The sequence below is a fragment of the Ceratotherium simum genome, chromosome 26 (assembly GCF_057802395.1).
Source record: "Ceratotherium simum simum isolate JZ-2026a chromosome 26, ASM5780239v1, whole genome shotgun sequence".
Lineage (NCBI taxonomy): Eukaryota > Metazoa > Chordata > Mammalia > Perissodactyla > Rhinocerotidae > Ceratotherium > Ceratotherium simum.
In genome coordinates, this window is record NC_141925.1 from 12748274 (window position 1) to 12772835 (window position 24562).

General features: G+C 40.1%; 1 protein-coding gene across 4 annotated transcripts in view; it reads right to left on the reverse strand.

The window, feature by feature from the left end:
- Positions 1–24562, reverse strand: part of PARN (poly(A)-specific ribonuclease) — a 153361-nt gene that overhangs the window by 127434 nt on the left and 1365 nt on the right. For 3 of the 4 annotated variants that reach the window (XM_087416991.1, XM_004441852.3, XM_087416992.1), the window contains 11 exons: positions 23885–23964; positions 23340–23407; positions 23173–23254; positions 18769–18829; positions 12286–12451; positions 11527–11592; positions 10761–10799; positions 9594–9636; positions 8173–8253; positions 4658–4714; positions 33–110 (listed from right to left, as the gene is read on the reverse strand). In XM_087416991.1, the coding sequence (XP_087273117.1) occupies positions 33–110; positions 4658–4714; positions 8173–8253; positions 9594–9636; positions 10761–10799; positions 11527–11592; positions 12286–12451; positions 18769–18829; positions 23173–23254; positions 23340–23407; positions 23885–23964 (821 nt within the window). The remainder of the gene's footprint in view (positions 1–32; positions 111–4657; positions 4715–8172; positions 8254–9593; positions 9637–10760; positions 10800–11526; positions 11593–12285; positions 12452–18768; positions 18830–23172; positions 23255–23339; positions 23408–23884; positions 23965–24562) is intronic. The other variant, XM_087416990.1, reaches the window with a different exon arrangement.

Consider the following 24562-nt stretch of genomic DNA (forward strand, 5'->3'; position numbering starts at 1 on the left):
GAATTTTTAACACAGGCTGAACAGTCACTTACCGCAGGCAGAGGGCAGTAGAACTGATGAACTGTGTGCATGACATCCAAGAGCATATTGTGTCCAATAACAAGTTTTCCCTAAAGAAAGTCAAGGTTAGGAAAAAGACTTCCAGGTACAAAACCATATTGGGGCTTGTGAGTGAAATGTATGGCTCAGATTCCACGAGAATTTTCTATTAACCTCACTTCTCGACGTTAAAAAAAAAAGGTATAAATATACGCAAATAAATAAATTAGGGCTGGCTTCATTTCTCTTAAATTTTGTGGTGTTAAATCCAGAATGCAAAGTAAAAGCTCCAAGTGATTTTTATTTCATTATCTTTTTCTCTGATTTTTCTTCATCTTGCCACCCTCAAGAATCAGAAATAGGGGCCGGCCCCGTGGCTTAGTGGTTAAGTGCACGCGCTCCGCTGCTGGTGGCCCAGGTTCGGATCCCGGGCGCGCACTGAGGCACCGCTTGTCAGGCCATGCTGAGGCCGCGTCCCACATACAGCAACTAGAAGGATGTGCAACTATGACATACAACTATCTACTGGGGCTTTGGGGGGAAAAAATAAATAAAAATAAAGTTAAAAAAAAAAAAAGAATCAGAAATAATAAAATTTTTATTGAAGAGCTCAAGTTAGAAAAGTAACTGAACGCTAAGTACCTTGAACCATCAAATAATCTGCGAACAAACTCCAGATATCTATTTTAGAAGTGTATTCTTTAAAACAACTCGTTTATTGTCATACATTCATAACAATGCTAAAAGGTAAAAACAACTAATTTCTAACTATATTAAACAGAATTTTTCAATTATTTCCTTCATCACCTATGTCAAAATTCATGGGGCATGTTCTTAATTAAATACCATTTCCAATGAAACTCATCACTTTTCAACCAACTAAAGCACAATATGTGTGCAATAAGTTACTCCATTTTGATAAAAATTAAACTACCAAAATGGAACATCAACTTGGATTTAGCTAGCCAGGTGACACGGTTTTTAACGTAAAGCATCAGGTCACTACAGTGGAGCTTTTTACTCAGATCCCAGTGGACCTTGAGAGTAACACTCCTTGACTCACAGGGCTATACACAATTCTTTGACATAAATAATTCTACACAAAATCTCCCAACTCTACAGACAAGCTGTCCTTTTGGCTCTGTGTTTGTGAACCTTCTGAATACCTATACAATTCTAAGATACTAAGAATTGATTGAAACCACAGAAAAGATCTGGAGGGAACCCAAAATGGAATACAAGCACTCAAGGCAAACCCAACTGTATTACAAATGAATCCCATAACCACACTGAAGGAGCCTGGGAAGAAAAGAACTATGAAATCAGCATCTTGACTAGATAGTGTAAGGCTAAAGACAAAAAGAGCTGCACATAAATGCTATAGACTAGTCACTAAATGCACTGCTCACAGGGCAGGGGTAGTAATTCTGAAACTTCTTTACATGTATAAAAGATTTAAACAAGTACATATAATGCAAATCATAAGAACTGGATTTCCCACTGCTGGAGAAAGAAGTTACGAATAAGAAAAGAGAGGAGACTGAAATACACCCTGTGGTATTGAACTGGAATCTGAGCTATCAGTATAAAGGCATGGTTTTATATATATATATGACAGACAGACACAGAAATGTGTGTATACTATATGCATGGTTATACACATGCATCATTCTCAGCTCTGTCCACTCTAGAGCTGAGGCAGGGAAAATACAAGATGAGTCTGGAACACCTTGCGTTGCAGGAAAATAAGGAGTTGCTCACAAAAGGCTGGGGACTTGTTCAAAGGACACAGGAGCCAAACTGAAGAAGCTCCAACCACCAAAGGTGGTGCAATGTGAGCAACAAAATAAACAATACTAGATTATAATCTGTAGAATAAAATAAATGTCCCTGAGTCCATACTCAGCTACATTAGAAAATGATTACATAAACAGGGGAGAAGGGACAGCTCTTCCTTATAGAAGAATTCCAAGAACGGATGTAGAAAGAAAGAGGGAATCAAACGCGCCATCAGAACGCCACAGTAATAATGGCGGCAGGCAAGATCCACCAATAGATGCTGTATTCGTGGGCAAAGGTTTGAGGAAAATAGGATTTTCATAGTCTCAAAGTATCTCTTCCAAGATATATACTCATACTTTCAAGATATATATATATATAAATATCTATCTATCTATTTACCTATTTATTTATTTATTGAGGAAGATTAGCCCTGAGCTAACATCCATGCCAATCCTCCTCTTTTAGCTGAGGAAGACTGGCCCTGGGCTAACATCTTGTGCCCATCTTCCTCTACTTTATATGGGACGCTGCCACGGCATGGCTTGACAAGTGGTGCATCAGTCCATGCCCGGGATCTGAACCTGCAAACCCCAGGCTGCCAAAGTGGGGGCAGACAAACTTAACTGCTACGCCACCACGCCAGCCCCCCAAGATATTTATTAACCATAAAGGGAAAAATAGTAACTTTATAGTGCACAAATCCAGCAGACACCACATTAACCAAGTGGCCAAGGTCAACACCTATGGTGTTCTTGCCAAAACTATATATCCTCAATCCAATCATGAGAAAAGATCAGACAAATCGAAACTGAGGGACATTTGACAAAATTATAATCAATACTTTTTAAAAATATCAAGGTTATAAAAGACAATGAGGGGCCAGCCCAGTGGCGCAAGCGGTTAAGTGTGCATGCTCCGCTGCGGCGGCCCGGGGTTCGCTGGTTCGGATCCCGGGCGCACACCGACGCATCGCTTGTCAAGCCATGCTGTGGCGGCGTCCCATATAAAGTGGAGGAAGATGGGCACAGATGTTAGCCCAGGGCCAGTCCTCCTCAGCAAAAAGAGGAGGATTGGCATCAGATGTTAGCTCAGGGCCAATCTTCCTCACAAAAAATAAAAAATAAATAAAATAAAAAATAAAAGACAATGAAAGACTGTTACAGACTGCAGAAGACTAAGGAGAAATAACAAGTAAGTGCAATGTGGGATCCCAGAGAGAATTGTGAACAGAAAAAGGACTTAGTGGAAAAACTGGTGAAATTCCAATAAGGTCTACAGTTTAGTTCATAATATTGCACCAATGTTAATTTCCTGGCTCTGACAACTGTGTGGTTATGTAAGATACTGACCTTAGGGGTAGCTGGGTGAGGGATATATGGAAGCTCTACTATTTTTACGACTTTTCTGTGAGTGTAAAATTAGTACAAAATGAAAACTTGTATGAAACTACAGAAAACATACATTTACTACAAAGAGTGACAGGAAAAGAATATATGTGGCTGTGATATAAATATTTCAGAGTGTTTACTGTTCACTGGCTGTACAGACAGAGCTTAACTATGTTACTATTTTTTTAAGGTATGTGAATCCTCAATTTGAAATGTCTGGATCACTAATAAATAGGGCTTTTTCTCGTAGTATGCTTTGTGATGTTCACTACCAATGGTCAGCGACAGACTATGAATTATTCTGTAGAAGAAAGACAACCGAGAGGAATCACAAGCAGAGGCACAGCAAGCTAAGGCATCTGAATCTGTAGAAGGCAAACAAATGTCCCAATCCTGGAAAAGCAAACTAAACTGTCATGATGGCTATCAGAGAGCTCAAAGCCAAGTCATGCCCACATCTCTGTATTGTGGTGCCAGCCTCAGTCAAATCAACCACTCATCTGAAGCCTGCTGGGTGAGTGTGGACAATGAAAGCAGACGTGACCAGAAACTCCTCTCTGCTTTCCTGGATACCTGTTATCTTAGTCACTTCTTTGTTTCTCTCCAGGCTCATCTAACTTGCTATTCCGTTCTGATTACCCCGCTTACTTGAGAGAAAGAGCTCCTAGTGAGCCAGCCCTCTTCTTTTACAAGGCTCTGTAACTTCTGTTGTCTCCAGTTGAGGACGGTGGTGTGCCTCCCCTCAAGTGTCCTGTTCTGACAAGCCTGCCCCTGGTAGTGAGACAGCCACGGAACTCTGAGAGGGTCTCCACAGCCTTAAAGCTTTCCTGACGCAAAGGAGGGACAAGACGATTCCTCTCCAGGAGGAGGATTCCTTCTCTCACAGCCAACTACTCAAGGAAAAGAAAGTCTTAGACTCCAGCAAAGTTAGCATCCAAGCAAGCAGTCTGACTTGGATGTGTAATTTGAAAAACAACTAGCAGCATGACCCAGTTTATCTATGCAAGATGTGGATCCCTCTTTTCCGAAAGGCCTTACAAAACAAGGAAAATGCCTATCATACCTCTCACACAACCCTCTAGCACAATTACACAAATGGTCAGCACATTTTTAAAACTTATCAATTATTAAGGCTATCAGACATAAGATTCAATTACAGTTATGCAGAAGAACTGAACACAGACAATTATTTTTATCCTCTAGATTATTCTAATGAAGGAACAAAATGTCTTCAGTCAAACACCCGATTGTTTCTCCTCATATTCCTTACTTTCTTATTCTACTTCTTACTGTCTTTGAGAATAATAAACACTAGTTTCATGTAGCCATATAAGGACATTATAGTATAATCCTCCTATGCATTTTACAAGAAAAGCTTTCTGAAAAATGGTTTGGATATAATTCAGCAATCATATCCAAACAAGCAAGAAAAAGTCTGGTTTACTTACCGAATTAGCAATGGCATGAATGACTCTAGAAAATCCCACAGCATCATTCAGTTCTTCCTAATTTAAAGAAACAAGCAAAAAAACTACTGACATACATATATTCCTTACTGGAATGGGCTAAAGCCTAGCAAAAAAAGAAAAGCACTGAAATGTTATATCAAGTTAGATAGCTTTAGTTTCACATGCTTTGTGTCTATCACCCCAAACACCACCATCTGAAATGATCTACGTACATCCGTTTCTTCTGTTTTAAAAAGTGGAATGAGCAAGTGGCAAATTATTCATTAGTTACTAAAATAACAGTGCTTAGGGTCTACCTATCACTTCACATCATTTGTTGAAATTTCCAAGTCTATCAAACTGTCTTAAAAACACAAACTTTTAAAAGCTGCCACCTGCTGGCAAAATTCAATACTGCGTTAAATTCTAAGGAAACCCACCCAGCAAATGACTGATCAAATCAAGTATTCTCAGAATTCCTGATTTCTTTCTGTGTCAAACAGTTTTACAAAATTTTTATAGCACAGCACTCTGAGACTCACCCTCACTGTTTCTTCTCTCCCATTTTCTTCCCAACAGTGTTTAAATAGGCTCATTTGTCTCCTACCTTGAAACCCCTTCCTTAATTCTAAGCTCCATGTAACTACGGCCCCTTCTTGTCTCTTCACAGCTAAATGACTTACAAGACTTCTCTCCACTTACTGGCTCTCGTTTAACTCCTAGGTACTTGCAGCCCTCTGCTCTCGGGCTTCACCCTCACTGAAACTGCTCACCTCTTTAAACTACTCCCAAGGCTAACAAGTGTTGGCGGGGATGTGGAGAAATTGGAACACTTGTGCCCTGTCGGTGGGAACGTAAACTGGTATAGTCGCTATGAAAAACAGTATCGTGGTTCTTCAAAAAATTAAACAGAATTTCCATATGACCCAGCAATTCCACTTCTGGGTATATACCTAAAAGAATTGAAAGTAAGGACTCAAAGAGCTACTTGTACACCTATGTTCATTAGCAGCACTATTCGCACGAACCAAAAGGTAAAAGCAATCAATGCAAGCATCCATCACGAGATGAATGGATAAAGAAAATGTGGTAGGGCCAGCCCAGCGGTGCAGCGGTTAAGTTCGCACATTCTGCTTCGGTGGCCTGAGGTTTGCTGGTTTGGATCCTGGGCACAGACCTACTCACCGCTCATCAAGCCATGCTGAGGTGGTGTCCCACAGAGAAGAACTAGAAGGACCTACAACTGAGATAGACAACTATGTACTGGGGCTTTGGGGAGGAAAAAGAAAAAGAGGGAGATTGGCAACAGATGTTAGCTCAAGGCCAATCTTCCTCAAAAAAAAAAAAAAGAGAGAGAGAAAAGAAAATGTGGTATATCCACACAATGGGATATTATTTAGCTTAGAAAGGAAGGAAATTCTGACACCTGCTACAATATGGATGAACTTTGAGGACATTACGCTAAGTGAAAAAAGCCAGTCACAAAATGACAAATACTGTATGATTCCACTTATATGAGGTATCTAAAGTAGTTAAATTCATAGACAGAAGTAGAATGGTGGTTACCAGGGGCTGGGGGGAAGGGGGAATGGTGAGTTGTTATTTAACGGGTAAAGAGTTTCAGTTTTGCAAGATGAAAAGAGTTCTGGAGATGGATGGTGGTGATGGTTGCACAACAATGTGAACGTATTTAACACTACAAAACTGCGCACTTAAAAATAGTTAAGATGGTAAACTTATGTTGTGTATTTTACCACAATTAAAAATTTTTAAAAATTGAAAGAATATTAAAAAAAAAGAAAGAAAGAAAGAAAAACTACTCCCAAGGCTAAACCCAATGGCCACATCTCATTCCTTATTCTTACTTCTCTAAAGTATCAGACACTGTTGACATCCCCTTCTTCAAATACTCTCTTCCCTTGGCTGCCGTGTCATAATAATCTCCTGGCACATTTTTCTACTTCTATTATTTAAATGCTGGTGGTCTTCAGGGTCCTACCCTAGGCCCTCTTTACTCATTCCTCATGCAAGCTGTAGGTGCTCTAATCCAGTCCCAGTCTCTCTGCCAACGACAACCAATTCTAGCCCTCACCTCTCTCCTGCACTCCAGAATGACAAATCTGACTACAGGACACCTACCCTTGGATGTCCCAAGGACAACTAAAACCTCACTGGGACAAAAAGAGAACGTAACATCTTTTTCCACTGTAAGGGGACAGCTCTGCCACAGTGCCCTGGTGACCCTGCACACATTCAAATAGGCCATGCAGGCAAAGGCATGAGCTGCAATGAACCTGCGTCTCAGTGGAACACCTCAGGAGGAGAGGAGGAGTGACAGAGGCTTGTAAGGAGCTGTTCCAAGGCCACCTCCCACTCGCCTCCCTCTGTCTTCTGGGATGCTGTCAGGAGACAGTTTCTCACCACCTCCCAGGTTCTGATGAGGCAGAGGGCTTTCTGCCCCACACCTTTCAGAATAGAGCTACAGAATATAAAAGCCCTTAGCTGCAGTCTAGAGCTGGCTCCTCGGTAATGGGGGATCCACAACTCACGCTGCAAGTCACCTGGTCCCTTTTGTTTCAGTGTTGTCTATTTGGTGTGTGGGACGAGGATCACATGCAGTTGGCACCTTCGGCTGACTGTCCGTCTCTATATAAGTAGGAAATTGCCTAAATCTAACAGTGGCTTATGGTGTCTTTACTGGCTGAATCAGTCAGATATGGCCCTGCCTTATATATGTGTGAGCTTGACATCCACTCACACCCAAACCCACTCCTGGCCTCCTCTGTCTGTGTCTCCCCATTAATACCACTCCAGTCCATCCCATTTAAGTGAACTGATCTCAGTCTACTCAGTTGCTCAAATTTCTGGCTGGAGCACCTTCCTTCGCCTCCCTTCCTCTTTCACCACCCACATCCAATCACAAATTCCATTGATTCTACCTTCTAAGAATCTCCAGATTCCACCTAAACTGCTACTAACTATCCTATTCCAGGTCACCGACATCTCTTAGCTAGGTTACTCCACAACTTACCTGGTCTCCCTGCCTCCAGTCTTACTCACTCGAATCCATTCTCTAGACAGCAACCAGGGTGATGTTCCAACAATGCAAATATGACCACGACATCCTAATCTGTCAAATCCTATGTTCTAAATTTTGTTTTAGGAAAACTAGTAACTGTACCTGAAGTTAGACACAGAGATATTAGTTAACGGGCAGTGAAGCTCAGTGACACACGCTCTGAATGATAATCAAGACGACTTTCTATAAGGCTGCTTTTACATAAGTGAAGACTGGTCAACCATGATGTCAGTCTCACTGTGTTGGCTTTGTCTAAATACTTAACTTTAAGTCCCCCTCATTCTATTCTAGAGTTTTCTATCAATTCAATTCTTCTATGGTAGAAAACTATTCATTAAATTGAATCCAACATATGATCTACAAATACACAGAAAGTAATAAATCAGTATCTCTGTCGCCATTTCTCACCCAAAGGAAACGAACATAACTCAATTACCTGTTCTTTAGCGTGTTTCTCCTGTTCTCTTCTTCTGCGTTCTTCTTCATCTACTTTGCTGATAACAATATATCGCTCTTTCTAAAAGACATAAAGCAGATGTACAATTTTCTGGAAGCAACTTGACCCCCCAAAATTTAGATTCTGCTACCATTAGAAGTTATAATTTTTATCACTGCAGTCTTTCATGGGCTAAACACACAAAGTATTTTGAAAAGCCACCAAAAATTGAGTGGATGCATTACAAACAAAATTCTGCCTCTGATTCCATAACATTTTCCCATGGTTTATTAATTCACCCCAACAGACTCAGTTAAAAGTATCAACAGACTACGAGAATACAACACTTTCCATGATAAACACTAAGATGTTACACTGCATTTGAAAATGAATTTCTAAGTAGCTGGTTTTGAAATAAAATTTCTGTATCATATTTCATTAGCATAAGAAAAAATTCCTGGATTTTTCTGGTAACTTGTCAGGCAACTATAGCACCTTCTTTGGCATATACTGCATTTTGTATCAATTAAACACACCACAAAACCTCCTATGTCAAAGTTTGAGATTTATCTTCAGCAAGATTTTTTAATTTTCTTTTTTTTTTTGTGAGAAAGATCAGCCGTGAGCTAACATCTGTGCCAATCCTCCTCTTTTTGCTGAGGAAGACTGGCCCTGAGCTAACACCTATTGCCAATCCCCCTCCTTTTTTTCCCCAAAGCCCAGTAGATAGTTGTATGTTATAGCTGCACACCCTTCTAGCTGCTGTATGTGGGACGCCGCCTCAGCATGGCCCAACAAGCACTGCGTTGGTGCGCACCTGGGATCTGAACCTGGGCTGCCAGTAGTGGAGCACGCACAGTTAACTGCTAAGCCACAGGGCGGGCCCCTAATTTTCTTAATCTCTTATTTAATTTGACATCTGACTTAAGAGCAACAATTAAATTCTAAAATTCTAAAATCCTGCAAAAGGAACCCACATGAGCCCGCCACTACGCATCAGTCCTACCAGCACACCTTGGGCATATATGACAATAGCTATGCTTAGGCTTATGCCCCAGATTCTGAAATTTAATTTTATTTGCCCACATAACAGAAAGCCATTTTTCATGCATATCATTACAGCTTTCTGCCATCATAAGAACATGTACTAACATCTGCATACTTTCAAGTTTAGAAAGCATGTTCACTTGCGTTTACCCACTTGATCACCATAAAAAAAGTTGTGAGATAGATATAGATCATCATTATCGTGCTCACCCCCAATGTACAAATGAGAAAAATGAAGTTCAGTGAGGTGAAATGACTCGCCCAAAGTCACCCAGCTCATAGGTAGCAGAGCCAAGGAGTAAACTCTGACTTTCAACATGTCAATGTATCATTGCATGTGCTTAATGTTGGCACTAGGTAATTCCTGGGGTTACCTTTTCAGTTTCTAAAGTCTCAACATGAATGCCTTTGGGGTACCTAAAGAAAAGAAAGAAAATATGACATCAGTAGATTAGACAATGACAGTTAAAACCCTAAGTATTTTAAAAGCAACTATATGGCCATAATTTAATTAAATAAGTTTTATTAAATATGAAATAAACGTTACTACAATGAATACTTTATAGTAAGCTTATTCCATAATATTTCAGCTGCTAAATGTTTCTCTATCTCTGTTCTTAAAACAAAAGAATGTATCTGACTTCAGATTAATTTTTTTAGGACTTAGGCATTTTCTGAAATGTCATGCATCATGTAATACACTCAACTCATTACCAGACAGTCAAATCTTGCTTCCAAATATAATAATGCTTACTTCCTAAGTGAAATTTTGAAAGTCTTTTTAGATGGTATGGGGCATACACAGGGGAAGTCTGCTGTAGTTTGGCAAGGTAGTTTGTATCAGCCAAGGAGAGGAATCTGGAACCCACATGGAGTACGTTGCAAAGATAATATAACAGGAAAGCAGCCTGGTCAAAGGACAATGGCTCTTTTCCTGTTTTGTTCAGAGTAAATTCCCAGTATACAAGTCAATGGCAGGCTCTAAAGAAAGAACAAGAACCCCAAAGTCAAATGCAAACATCCATCTGTCCAATACTCATGTTCAATTTTTGGGTTAGAGATCACTTGAAAATACAATGAAACCAATGGAAACCCCTCCAGCATGCATAAAATTTTGGATATTATTTCAGGGGATTCACAGACCTCCTGAAGCCCATCCATGGTCTAACCCCTGCTTTAGAACAAGGATTCATCTGAATATTTCTAGGTCTTAAAACCAAATCTTTATCGCATACCTTCAAAGAACAAAACCACCACTCATCTAAAACTTAATCAATAACGCCAAAGAGCTAAGGAAAAGAAAATTTAAAGGCTTTAAAGCATCAACTAAGAAGCAATAACAAAGAAAATAAATTAAGTGGGCACTCAACTTAAGAAAGTAGGAGCAAATAACAAAATAAAGCACTGCCCAAGAAGGTGGTAGGGTCAGATCCCAAAAACTGCAGAATTTCAAAAATGAAATGAGAGCTAGGAGATCATATTTAGTTTTTACATCCTGGGTCCCTCACAGAGCTCTCACATATAATATAAACAACACTTACTTCCAGCTCAAGGTCTGATAAATTAGTTTTCTTTGGAACCTATAAAAACAAAAGAAAAGTTATTGATTTGGGCTCATTAAAAGAAAATTCAAACTGACTAAGCACTGTTTGGGAAAGACATCTAATTTTTAAAAGAGATTTCATTAGAAGTGACAGGTAATAGCAAACAAAAAACAGGCAGGATGTTTGAGGTGGAAGGATTCCTCATCACTCATCTTCATTAAAATGTTCTTTAATATTATTATATTGCCTTTACAGAAGAGGTTCTTGTCTAACCAAAGTATTACTACCTGTGGCTGTATAACAGGAGTTTAAAGCAGACAGATGCATTAAAACACTTTTGTGAAGCTAGTCACAGTTAAAGGAAAATAGGATGTTTGAGTTACTGACTCTTTGAAACACTGATGTTTTTTACTGCAGAGAGAAATTAAAAGGATAGAAGTAGCCTGACAGGGAATTCTTCTCTTCTAGAGCCTTTGTGTAATAAGCACTCCTCGAGGCTAAAATAACTACGCCACTGTTGAGTATAACTTAAAGCCAAAGCTGCGCAAGTTTTCTCCCCTCCAGGAGGAGACACAGCATTCATTCAGCATCTCAATATACCATCGTCTCCACTGTGTTAATGCTGAGGTTAGTGCTTAAGTCTTGGGAATCTATCTATAATAAAAAGACTATTTATGAACGTGTTTTTAAAAGACCAAATGCACGCCAGAAATGATCTACCCTTCCAAAAAAAGAACATGTGAAAATATTCAGGGCAACTAACCCAGTACATGGCTCTAAATCCAAGTTCTTGTCTTCTTCACTTTGTAATAAATCTTCTATTTTCTCTCTGAGGAATTAAAATAAATACATGACCATCAATACCCTTAAGGAATGAAGTCATCAACCAACAGAATAACCATACCCAAAAGCCATCTAAATATAAGAACATATGACAACGTAATTTTATCAAATCACGTTATAACTTTTTAGTTCAGTAGAAAAATACTTTATTTTGGCATATTCTTTTTGTTCTTGTTATTTATAAGAGTTAGTGACAACTTCTCAAGAATTCATCAATACCAGTGATTTAAATTTTTACTTTTCTAATAAAGCAGTTATACAGACAAGTAAACTAAACAAGACAAGACAGACACTCCTCCAGTGGCACGTTTGCTTGTCAGAAACTTCACTGTGATAGAAAAACATGTGGGCATGTTGCAAATATCTGGATGGGCCTGTTTCGCTCCTCTTAGGGAAACTGGACAGTGGCTGTCAGGCCCTTGGTCCGTGCAGGTCTACCCACTTGCTGAGACAGTCTCCTGCCTAGCGACATGTGACAAGTCTAAATACAGTACACAGAATTCTATTTACAATGTGCTGTTTTTACACAAATTCAGATATGCCACAACTAAATCCTGCCACTCACAACATCACTCCTCTGTGTGTACTCTGTATGGGTAGCCCAAGTTTCAGATACAGATGTCGGTCCTGCCCAATACACATTACTCAATGTACATTTGGTTTCAGTTTAGGAACTTACACGACTTGGTCAATAAACTTCTTCTGATCCTCAGGAATTGTTATGGGACATTTTGAAGCATTAGGAGATACATACGATAGAGCTCCTGCACCATTGGACTGTAAACGTTTTTCATCATACTGCTCTCTTAACTGTCTTTCTTCTTCCTGATTTAAATATGGAATTCCTAAACAGTTTTTAAAAGAATGCATTAGAAGAAGTAACTGCTTAACATAAAAATTTTTTAACAAAGAGTCTAAAACACTCAAGAAAGATTTACTATATTTAACTATATCTCAAAAAGTCAACAGAAAAAGCAAATGATTTTGAAATATGTTTGTCTATTCACACACTCCATTCATTCTTCTTTCAACATATTTTTATTTGGCATGTATGCTGTGCCACGCACTGTATTAGGCACTGGGGAATTTCACAGTGAACAAAGTAGACGCATCCTGCTCTGTAGTGAGGGAATGACTTTACACAGGATGATCAGAGACGGCCACTGTGAGGGAAGACCCGAAGGATAAGAATGAATCGGACATGCAAAGAGCTAGGGGAAGAGCATTTCAGGCAGGGGAATAAGTAGAAATGCCTAGAGGATGGAAATGGCTTGGACTGCTCCAAAAACAGCAAGGAAGCTGGTATGGTCAGAACATAGTGAGCAGGAGAACAGCATGAGGTCAGATTAGAGAGAGGATGGAACAAGATTGTGCAGGCCCACAGAGACCACAGTAAGAATGTATTTTATTCTAAGAGCAATGGGATGCCATTAGATTTATGCAAGATAATTACATTATCTGCTTCATGTTTTTTAAAAGATCATTTTGACACCTATGAGAATTGAAGTAGGGAGGTCAGCTAGAAGCAACTGGCCACTACAATCACTCAGGCAAGAGACGATCACTTAGATCAGAGGTCAACAAACTTTTCCTTAAAGGGACAAAGAGTAAATGTTTTAGGCTTGTGGGCCATATGGGGTCTCCATTGCAACTACTCAGCTGTGCTCTTGTAGCATGAAAAGAGTACTACACAATGAGTAACTGAATGGGCTTGGCTGTGTCCCAATAAAACCTCATTTACAAAACAGGCAGCAGGCCATAGTTTGTGACCCTGGCTTAGACTACAGAGATGGAGAGAATGATTTTAGAAACAGGAGAGATAGAACTTGCTGATATACTGGAGGTGAGGGCTAAAGGGAAGGGCAAAATATAAAATGACACTGTTAGGTGTAAGCAATTGAGAAGACGGTAAGGCCTCTTAACTTAGGTAGGGAAAACTAGGCAAAGAATAGGTTTGGGGTTCCAAGGATAAAAATCAAAAACTCCTTCCTGGACATATTAAATCATCTAAGGGTATATTTAAATTAATAACTGAAGATATAAGTCTACAGTATAGGAGAAAGGTGTTGAGATATAAATTTAGGTATCAAAAGCCGTGGGACATTAATGAACTTTGTAGAAAGAACAAGGGAATTAGAAAATCACCATTTGCCAACAATTGTTTCAAGAAGAATCATCAATGGACGCTAAAACTAACTGGTGAAAAAAGTGATCAAAGCTAACAACACCAACGGCTCACAATATCAATGTACTTAACACTACTGAACTGTATACTTTAACATGGTTAAGATAAATTTTATGTGTATTTTTCCACAATTATAAGAAAGGTGAATATCACCATAACGGCACAAATCCACATCATGTGCCTCCTGATATGATGCCCTGAGAAGCACACACACACTCACTTCTGTAGTATTCCTGGCAAAAAAAAATAAATGCATTTGGACTTGACTGAGGAAACATCAGACAAGTCCAAATTGAGGGGCATTCTGTAAAATAACTAGCCTACACTATTCAAAAACGTCAAGGTTGGGCCGGCCCCGTGGCTTAGCGGTTAAGTGCGCGTGCTCCGCTGCTGGCGGCCCGAGTGCGGATCCCGGGCGCGCACCAACGCACCGCTTCTCCAGCCATGCTGAGGCTGCGTCCCACATACAGCAACTAGAAGGATGTGAAACTATGATGTACAACTATCTACTGGGGCTTTGGAGGAAAAAAATAAATAAATTAAATTATTAAAAAAAAAAAAGTCAAGGTATTAAGATCAAAGACAAACCAAGAAGCTGTTCTGGATTTAAAAAGAGAAAGATATGACAACTACGTGAGCAATGCAGCAATGTCAATTTCCTAACTGGATTGCTGTACTGTGGCTATGTGAGAGAATGTCCTCATTTTTAGGAAATATACACTGAAGTAGCTAGGGGGAACATCATGTCTGCAACTTACTCTAAAATGGTTTAGGAAAAAAATTATATATAGACATATATAAAGAGAGAAAGGATGACAAAGCAAATAGTACAATGCTAACATTTGGGGAATGAGAGAGAAGGTATAGGAATTCTAATAATCTAATAATAAAAATAGGAATTCTAATAATCTAATAATAAAAAAAAGTAAAGGGCCAGCCCAGTGGCGTAGTGGTTAAGTTTGCACGCTCCACTTTGGTGCCCCGGGGTTCACAGGTTTGGATCCTGGGTGTGGACCTACGCACCACTTATCAAGCCATGCTGTGGCGGCGTCCCACATAAAACAGAGGAAGATGGGCATGGATGTTAGCCCAGGGCCAATCTTCTTCAGCAGAAAGAGGAGGATTGGCAACGGATGTTAGCTCAGGGCTAATCTTCCTCCTACAAAAAAAAAAAAGTAAAGCCATGGAATATATGAGACCAACTAGGAAAAGTAATATTTAGAAAGAGGCAAGATGAGAAAGAGCCAATCAGGACACTAAGGATTCTGGAGGAAAACCAGGGAATGCACTGTTCCGGAAGCCAGGAGGCGAGCATCTAGGGCAGGAGGGAGTAATTAACTGGGTCAAATTCTACCAAAAGGTAGAATTAGATGAGGACAAAGAGGGAGTCACTGGATTTGAGATCGTGGCAGGCCAACCAGAAGTGTCAGTGGAAGGATGCAGAAGGAAGCCCAGCTGAAGAGGATGAAGAAAACAGTGGAGGAGAAGGAGGAACAGGGAGAGCATACAACTTGTTCAAGATGCTTTGCTCTGAGTGGGAGCATCACAGGCCAGGAAGGGAAAGTGGAAACAAGTGAGGGGGTTTGGTTTGGGTTATTTTAAGACTGAGATATTCCTGCAGGCGTGCTTAACCTTCATGTGCCACTGATCCCTTTGGCGGTCTGCTAAAGACTACAGACCCCAGGGTCCGGCCCGGTGGCGCAAGCAGTTAAGTGCGTGCACTCCTCTTTGACAGCCCGGGGTTCGCAGGTTCGGATCCTGGGCACATACCAACGCACTGCCTGTCAACCCATGCTGTGGCGGCGTCCCATATAAAGTAGAGGAAGATGGGCACGGATGTTAGCTCAGGGCCAATCCTACTCAGCAAAAAAAAAACGAGGAGGATTGGCATCGGATGTTAGCTCAGGGCTGATCTTCCTCACACACACAAAAAACGACTACAGACCCTTCCTCAGAATAATGTTTTTAAATGCATAAAATAAAGTATACAAGATTATAAAAGAAGGTAATTATATGGAAATAGTTACCAAAACATTTTTTTTAATCTGTGATATAGCAATACAGTATATCAGCTTCTTAATCAACACATTAAATAACAAGATCCAGTGGCAGATGAAATAACTATGATAATTTCAAAGTACTGACAAATGTAAATAATATTCAAGATATCTGTAACAATTCAAATGCCATTTGAAGATACCTGAGATTTCACTGATGACAAACTTCCAGATCCTGCTAACACTGCTGGGGTTGTTGCTACATTCATAATGTAAGAAACTACCAAATTCAGTTCAAGGCCAGGAAAAAATACAGACATGAGCTCCCCCCACCGCCAAGTTCAGACTCTATCAATGGCGGGAGGAAAGCATGGACTAGATTACAAAGCTCTGTACTTGAAGCACGTTTACAAAGGCTGACGGGAATGACCCAGTAGAGAAGGGAAAATAAAATAATTCAGGAGAGAAGGGTAACTGGAGGAGCCAGTGCTGACAGAGAGACAGGGACTAGCCTTTGACAGGTGCAGGGATTCCTCTTCACTGCAAGGGAGAGAAGCAAAAAGGCTGGGTCCAGACTGGGGGGAGGTCTGTGGATCTGGTGGTGAGAACAGGAAGTGGCTCTTCTCTGATGGCTTCTATTTTCATTGAGAGGCATGGTCATCAGCTGGGGCGGGAGGTTTGGAGAAAGAGGTGGTTAAAAGCAGACATCTTAGATAGTTGGAAAGGGAATTTCTAAGTCAGAAATGCAGGATTTTTGAGTACGACTAAGTGCTTATTTGAAGCTCGTGGTGATGAATTTGAAGTGACAAATTAGCTCAGGTGTGTCATGTCTTCCAGCAATATTCGGAGGATGCTCAAAAACCGAGAAGGTGGATGGTCCAATCCAACCAGGGTTGGGACTTTGCTAGGCAAGTGCAATGCAGGGAGAGAGGTAAAAGAAAGGATAATGATGGACCATGTGGATAAGGAAGGAAGTCAAGACAGGAGGGCACAAGGTAACCACTAGTGAAAAAGCAATGGAGGTCAACAGATTGCTCAAATGAGGCACTAGAGTACGTGAATGAGAGGGACAAGAGGTAATGCTCTCAATGAGAAATGTTGGAGGTGGGTGCAGTTACTGGTGACAAGACCCATGATGCTACCATGGGAGGAGATGGCTGAGGAGAGGTAGAAGCCAAGACTGCTGACCACGTGGTCAAGGAGCAGATAAGACAGAGCATATGCTGGTCATCCCTGTGGATGCTGAAGTCACCCAGAATGAGGAGAGAGGTAGAGTGGGGAGAAAGAGAATGAGCCAAGCCAAGGTTGTTGGTGAATGCCAAGCCCATGAAGTCAGCACAAAGAGGGATGGCACAGCTAGGCGACAGCCCTGAGAAGAACTGTGGCTCCTGAGAAGAGGGAATTCAAGTGGTTTGAAAGTGGCATGAGGAACAAGGTTATCTACCAGTGCCTGGCTGGAGATATACAAAGAGAGGTAAATCTACCTGTGTTAGAGAGGGTTGCAGGGGGAACGGTAACAAGAGGAGTCACAGGGCTCCATTTCAGACAAGGAAGTCAAAGGCACTTCCAAAAAGACTGCCGGGAAAGGGTCTGGCATTCAGGGAGCCAGAGTGGCAAGATTTGATAAGGAAGAGAAGTGAAAGTCTAGATCAGATTTAGATAGCATCAACAACAGAGTGAGGATAAGAGTCTTAGTAAAAGTAGATGGCCTAGGAGTCCTGATCAGTTGTGACTAAAATATTCCAAGGTCTGACTATAAAACAATGATAATAAATAAACATAATAACCAGTAAACGAAACAAATAACATAATAAACAATAAAGCAAGTAGTTCCTTCAAAATATTTTTGTACTTATTCCAATATAGTGCTCTAACTCCATTTGGAACTTGTATTCTATAATGGCTTTCAGAGTCAAGTATGAGCCAAAGGAAAAAACTATTATATAACACCTCAATTGTGTTACCCAGCTGGCTCACCCACTATGTTAAGCAGTTTTGGCTCCAAAACTTTTTTTAGTATTTCCAAAAAACAAAAGCATCAACAGAAATTAAGATGCAGCACCACTGAAGCAATTAAAAAAACAATACGGCATGCGTTCTAAAGGCCTCGCTAGATCATGCTGGGGGGAAGTGAATTTATTTGAAGTCTATGTTGTAGTACTTTTGTTGAGAAAAATCTCCTTCCTTAACTCACTTAATAATTACACATTTACTATGGAAAAGAATACGAGAATAATTAAATTAAAAGTAGTTATTGACCTTATGGCAGAAGGCGCTGACTACTGCTGGGAAACCAGAGGCTTTCCCAAACACTTTTCGGAAAATAAATGAATGGAGGAAGCAAAACCACTCTGGTGTGCTCTAACGTCCAGTACTCACTCACTGAATATTTGATGGTCATCTCCCTAACACAGTACCACGCTATGCCCTGGAGATATGGAATGAGACACAGTCTCTTTCCTCAGGATGCTCACCAGCCCATCACACCAGCAAGGTAGCCATCATGACTGTGCAGTCTATGGAGACTTTTTTCCTCCCATGAGAAACCATCTCCAATTATAAAACAAATGCCAATTGGAAAAGGGAGTTTTGCATTACAGCGTTACTAGAATATGGCCACTTTTTAATGTACTATACCAGACCACTTGTCTCACTGAAGGAAAACAGGGAAGCGCTCCCCACGGGTGGTCTGTTAGGCGACTAAGCCACGTCAGTGGTAGAATAAACTCCACTCAATAAAATCAGGAGTCTGAGAGGCCTCATTACAGCTAAATGGAGTAGCATCTACTCTCCTGTTCAGTTCATGGTTGACTAGGCTTAAAAAAAAAAAAAGGCACAATAAAAGAGTTATTAAAAACTCTAAGGCTGCACATGATGTACTGGAAATCCAAGATCCTATCTCAGATAGCAGGCACAAAAAGATAATTCTCAGCCAAATCCAGATTTACAAGCTCTAAGGATAAGTCACACATAACCTTACCATTGCGAAAAACTTTATTAAAATCAAATCCTTGGCTTGCTAGAAAGTCAATGCTTGAGCTCTGAAACGAGTAAAGAGAAGGCACATTTCGGGGATGTTAGTGGCAGGTATGTAAACAGACACAGAGAAGTAACTCAGGGGAGTAAACAAAGACAACCAGGCAGGGAAGCAACATACCAAAGGTCAGAAGACAGGATTTCTACTCCAAGGCTGCCAAATAATCCATTAATGTACTTAAACTACCTGGGCTCTTCTCCTTTATAGCTTATAAAACAAATATCCCTTGTTTCACAGTATTTAAGGAAATTTTACTTGGTGAACATATATTCTCCCAAAAGGCAGAAAACTCCTGATCGCTGTACTGACTAGGAGACTATAACCAGAAATAAAATATATTTATATTATCTCACCCCAGGTTCAAGTTGAAGGTAGCTCACATGTACAGGCTGTAAGATATCAACATCCACTTCAAATGAGGCTCTAAAAACCCAAAATCTTAAGTGGATGTTCTTTACATTCAAGAGCAAAATACAGAAAAGTTCCCAATAACAAGCCTTATTAAACAAACATATCTCAAACCTAGGGTGAGTTGAAACAGGCAAGAAAATTTAAATTAAAGTATTAGGTAAATAATATTACACATGGTGCACAACAATGGCAAAATCACAAAGTTCTTAAACTGACTGCAGAATAGAAAACATTACTGTAGCTACTCTTGGTTTAAGTCAGAACATGAGAAGGCGACACACCTGAATCATTTCAATCTGGCCCCTCATAGAACTACCTTTCCTGAAATGTACTTTGACACGATACCTCACTCTAGATGGAGGGACATTGTACCAGTCCCACTAGATTCATTACGGTATTCGCTTTAGAGATATGGTTGAAGGCAAGGTTTTCTACAATAAGGATTTCTTTACTGAACTTGTCCTGAGCCCTGGTTTGTTTTGATCCTATGGACCACAGAATTGATTGTGTGTATCCCCCTTTTGGTAGGAAGCTCAGAGACAAAGAGTTGAAACTTTCTTTGGCACAAATTCTGCATTCTAATCATACCATAGTGATCAGATTCTCATTTTTCTTTTCTTCCAATTTTTCATTTATTTTTTTAACCTTATGTAGAAAGGTAAACACTGAATATATCTTTATTAGCCAACAAATTCTTTTAAAAATATGGTGGGATATAAAAAGGCAATCTTACCACAGACACACACACACAAACTTGGGTACACGCACATCATTTTCCATCATGTCCCGGTTTTCTATGGTTTAAAACAAGCAAGCTTTCCCCCCATGTCTTCTCTTTTCATCCTGTTTTTTTGTGTGTGTGTGAGGAAGACTAGCCCTGAGCTAACATCCATTACCAATCCTCCTCTTTTTGCTGAAGAAGATTGGCCCTGGGCTAACATCCGTGTCCATCTTCTTCTACTTTATATGGGACACTGCCACAGCATGGCTTGATGAGCAGTGTGTCGGTTCGTGCCCAGGATGTGAACCTGCAAACAGCAGGCTACAGCAGCGGAGGGCGTGCATTTAACCGCTACACCACCAGGTCGGCCCCTTTATCCCGTTTTGAACCAAGACCCAATGTCTTCTGACTTGGGCCACAAGTCTCCTTTCTTTTTTTTTTATTTTACTTTATTTTTTTTTGTGAGGAAGATCAGCCCTGAGCTAACATCCATGCCAATCCTTCCTCTTTTTGCTGAGGAAGACTGGCCCTGAGCTAACATCCGTGCCTACCTTCCTCCACTTATGTGGGATGCTGCCACGGCATGGCCTGACAAGCGGTGCATCGGTGCGCGCCCGGGATCCGAACCCAGGCCGCCAACAGCAGAGCACGAGCACTTAACTGCTACACCACGGGGCCGGCCCCCACAAGCCTCCTTTCTGTCTACCACGCCTGAGTATTCTTATACTTTTGCCCACCTAAATATTCTATCCCTGACAGGGGCACTGAAAGATGAAGCATGGAAAGGCATTTTTGTCTCTCTTGTCACTAGATTCCAAAAAATCCTAACTTCCTTCTCTTTAAAAATCCAGAATCAAAGATTCATCTATTCCCTTTTTTTTTTTTTTTTGTGAGGAAGATTGGCCCTGAGCTAACATCTGCCAATCCTCCTCTTTTTGCTGAGGAAGACTGGCCCTGGGCTAACATCCATGCCCATCTTCCTCCACTTTATACGGGACACCGCCACAGCATGGCTTGACAAGCGGTGCGTTGGTGCGCACCCAGGATCTGAACCCGTGAACCCCAGGCTGCCGCAGCGGAGCGCGCGCACTTAACTGCTTTCGCCACCAGGCCGGCCCCCCATCTATTCCCTTTTTGAAGCTATATATTTTTCACTCAAATGACACCCTTTAGGTTGCACAATGATGTAAATGTACTTAATGCTACTGAACTTAAAACCACTTAAAATAGTAAGTTTTATATTATGTATTTTTTACCATAATTAAAAAAAAAAAAACCCTTTGAACTAACAAGATCTACTTGTGGTTTACTATCCACTACCTTTGATTTGTCCTAAATGTACCATTTTCAGGATTCAAGAGATGAGCACACCAATTTGAGGCATCCATCAAAATCTTAAACACATATGCCCTATGAGCCAGCAATTCCCCTTCCAGGAAATCTATCCTATAAAAATATTCCTACATATACACCAAGATATACTGCACACGGATGGTGACTATAGCATTGTTTAAAACAGGGAACCATTGGAAAGCTTCTAAATTCTAATTTAAAAAATTACACATATCCATATTATGAAATATGAAGATGTGTTGAGTGGAACATGCAAGTTATATAAAATACGAATATTAGGATTTTGTCTATATTAAAGAAAAAAGCTAGAACTAGGGGCCGGCCCAGTGGTGCAAGCGGTTAAGTGCGTGCACTCTGCTGCGGCAGCCCGGGGTTCGCCGGTTCGGATCCCGGGCGCGCACCGACGCGCCACTTGTCAAGCCATGCTGTGGCGGCGTCCCATATAAAGTGGAGGAAGAGGGGCACGGATGTTAGCCCAGAGCCAGTCTTCCTCAGCAAAAAAAAAAGAGGAGGATTGGCAGATGTTAGCACAGGGCCGATCTTCCTCACACACACAAAAAGCTAGAACTAGAACTGCATGAAGTGTTTCAGGGGTAAGCACAGAATGGCTTTGTACAATGGGTAGAGTTTTTCTGATCTGTTTCCAATACTTTTCGTAGAATAGCCGTATTGTATTGCTCTTTTAGAACAGAGCATCATCCCTAAGGTGTCTCATTGCCACTGTTTGCTTTTATTTGATTAACACCTGGCTAAAGCTGTGGAACCCACTGTAAGTAAGTGTCTTCTCCTGGAACTGCTGGAAAACTATTTCCACACAAATGTCACATAAATATTAATTACGGTTTATTTGCTAATTTAAGAAAACAGCTTACAAGACGAAAATTACCTTCACCTTTTCTCTTCAGCCCCAGGCATACAATTAACTCTTAATTTCATTTGTTTATATCCTGCCTTATTACAGAAAGAATTTGACATGACTCAGTCACTCAGAAGCCTACCCTCCAGGCTTTCTTAACTGCATTACCACTTTCAAGCAGGAGAAGGGAAAGATGGGAAGACTCAAATGAACTGACGTTGCTACTGGGAGAGAAGCCAGGGCACAAAATTATAAGGGAGAAAAGATTAACAGTCATTGTTAATCACATATCCACACACTATACCATTTATTCACATTCTCCTTATCCATTACAATTTACAAGAGGGCAGAAAGGGGAAACTGATATTACTGAGTGTCTACCTGGTCAGCCACAACTCTAAAGCGATGTCCTAATGGGGACTCTCCCTGGATCCTTACCTTGGCTCATAAAATAAGCCCTCTCCTCCTCAGGAGGAAACAGTGGTCTTTTTCCACCCCTCTTTCTTAAATGGTGAGCTTGGGAAAAGGAACTGAGCATATGTAATTAGCCCCTTTTGGGTTCTCTCTTTTTGTACAGGATACACATACTCTGCTCTTCCAGAAAATAAAGCTCTACCGTTGGGGATGGGTGCAAGGAGACAGGGTGGGAAGCAGCCTGCAGGTCCTGATCTGTAGGTTCACTTCAGGGGTAAGATACTAAAAATCCCAAATAGAGCCACATTATGAAGCCATGTCTCAAATTCAGCTTTATGAATAATAAAGCTAATGTTCTGATTTCCATCTATCTGTCTCTTGCATCTTACTCCTTAATTCATTCTGAAGTAACGGGGGAGATAAGAGTGTCATTAATTTACAACTCCAAAACTGAAGGTCAGAGAGGTGAAATGATTTGCCCAAAGCCCAATGTTAGTGGTAGAACCAAATTTTAAAGAGAATTCTGATTCCACAATTTCATGCTGCCTCATCAGCAACTCATAACAGAAAAAAACTCAATGATACTACTAACCTGACAAACAAATTTGACATCTGGTGAGGATCTATTGAAGGGTTTCGGGAAAACATAGAAGTTAAATGACTTTGTTATATACCTGGGAAAAATAAGATAAAAGGAGACTTAGGGGATTACACTATGCCACGACAATAGAATTCCCACCACTTGTTAAAACAACCTACTTTGAATCTGTGTAGTCATACTTAAAAGTGCAAAGGCCAAACTGAAACAGCAAAAAGTCCATGGAATGCTGGAAAAGGGAAATAAAACATCTGTCAAAACAGTGCTGTATATTCGATGTGAGCAATAGTATTCTCAATCAGGTGGGCTTTCTGATTACTCAACTTGACTTTGGCAGAATACTTCCGATTAGAACAGATTACAGATTATGTATCAGAAGCATTATTAGTTTATATACATTTCTTAACATTTTTCCCAATTAAGCACCTATCCATCATCCAGAGCATCATATTAGGCCTATTTCCAAATGATTAAAATAATCACATCATACTTCCTATAAATCAAATTAACATTGAAAATACTAAACCTTCCCCAACATGTTTTCCAGCAAACAATTATTTTTGCTGTTGTTTTAAATATCACTAAAATATCATTTCACTGCTGGGTTGAGAAATTAATGTGCAAGTTTAATATTTCTCTATAATTCAACATAAGGAGGACCAACATGTGAAAAAAAAAAAAAAGATTTTCTAGCACATCCACTTACTTTTTTAAGCTTCTGATACCTTTCTTCCGGAGTGTCAAAACCATTTGTTAAGGCAGAGACTGAAGGTCCATCACTGATTCCTAGATTTTAAGAAATAAAAGTTTTTAACTTGTTAATAACTGATAAAGTAAAAAATGTCAGTCAACTAGTCAATGGCTCTATAATTTCATATTCTTATGAATTAAGATTAACTGGAAGCACTGCTTCACTTTTTTCAAAATTAGTATTCATTTCACTGACTACCAAGCTAAACTCTGTAATAATGAATTTAGAGATGTGAATGTTTCAATGTGAGAATGGGTAGTTCCAGTGTCTAAAATAGGTTTCAAAACACAGTAATATTTAAGAAAACTATCTCTACGATTCAATAAGTTTTGCTGTTTTCAAAAGATTAAGGCATAATCAGACATCAACAAACCCTGAAGTATGTTACTGTTAGAGTATCGGTCTTGGCCAACAGTTTGGAGTAACATCTATACAACAAAGGTTATTTTCAAGGTCAAGAGAAAATTATTTCTGGTGAAAACTCTTAGCTTCCCGGGGAACTGATTCCAACTAGAAACTGCATGCTTAATTAAAGCCAAGGATCCCTATTTACCTCCAGCATGGACTCCTTTAGAAAGAGATGAACAGTTTTTTAAACATGTAAAATCAGATAGCAGAAGTGGATATCTATAC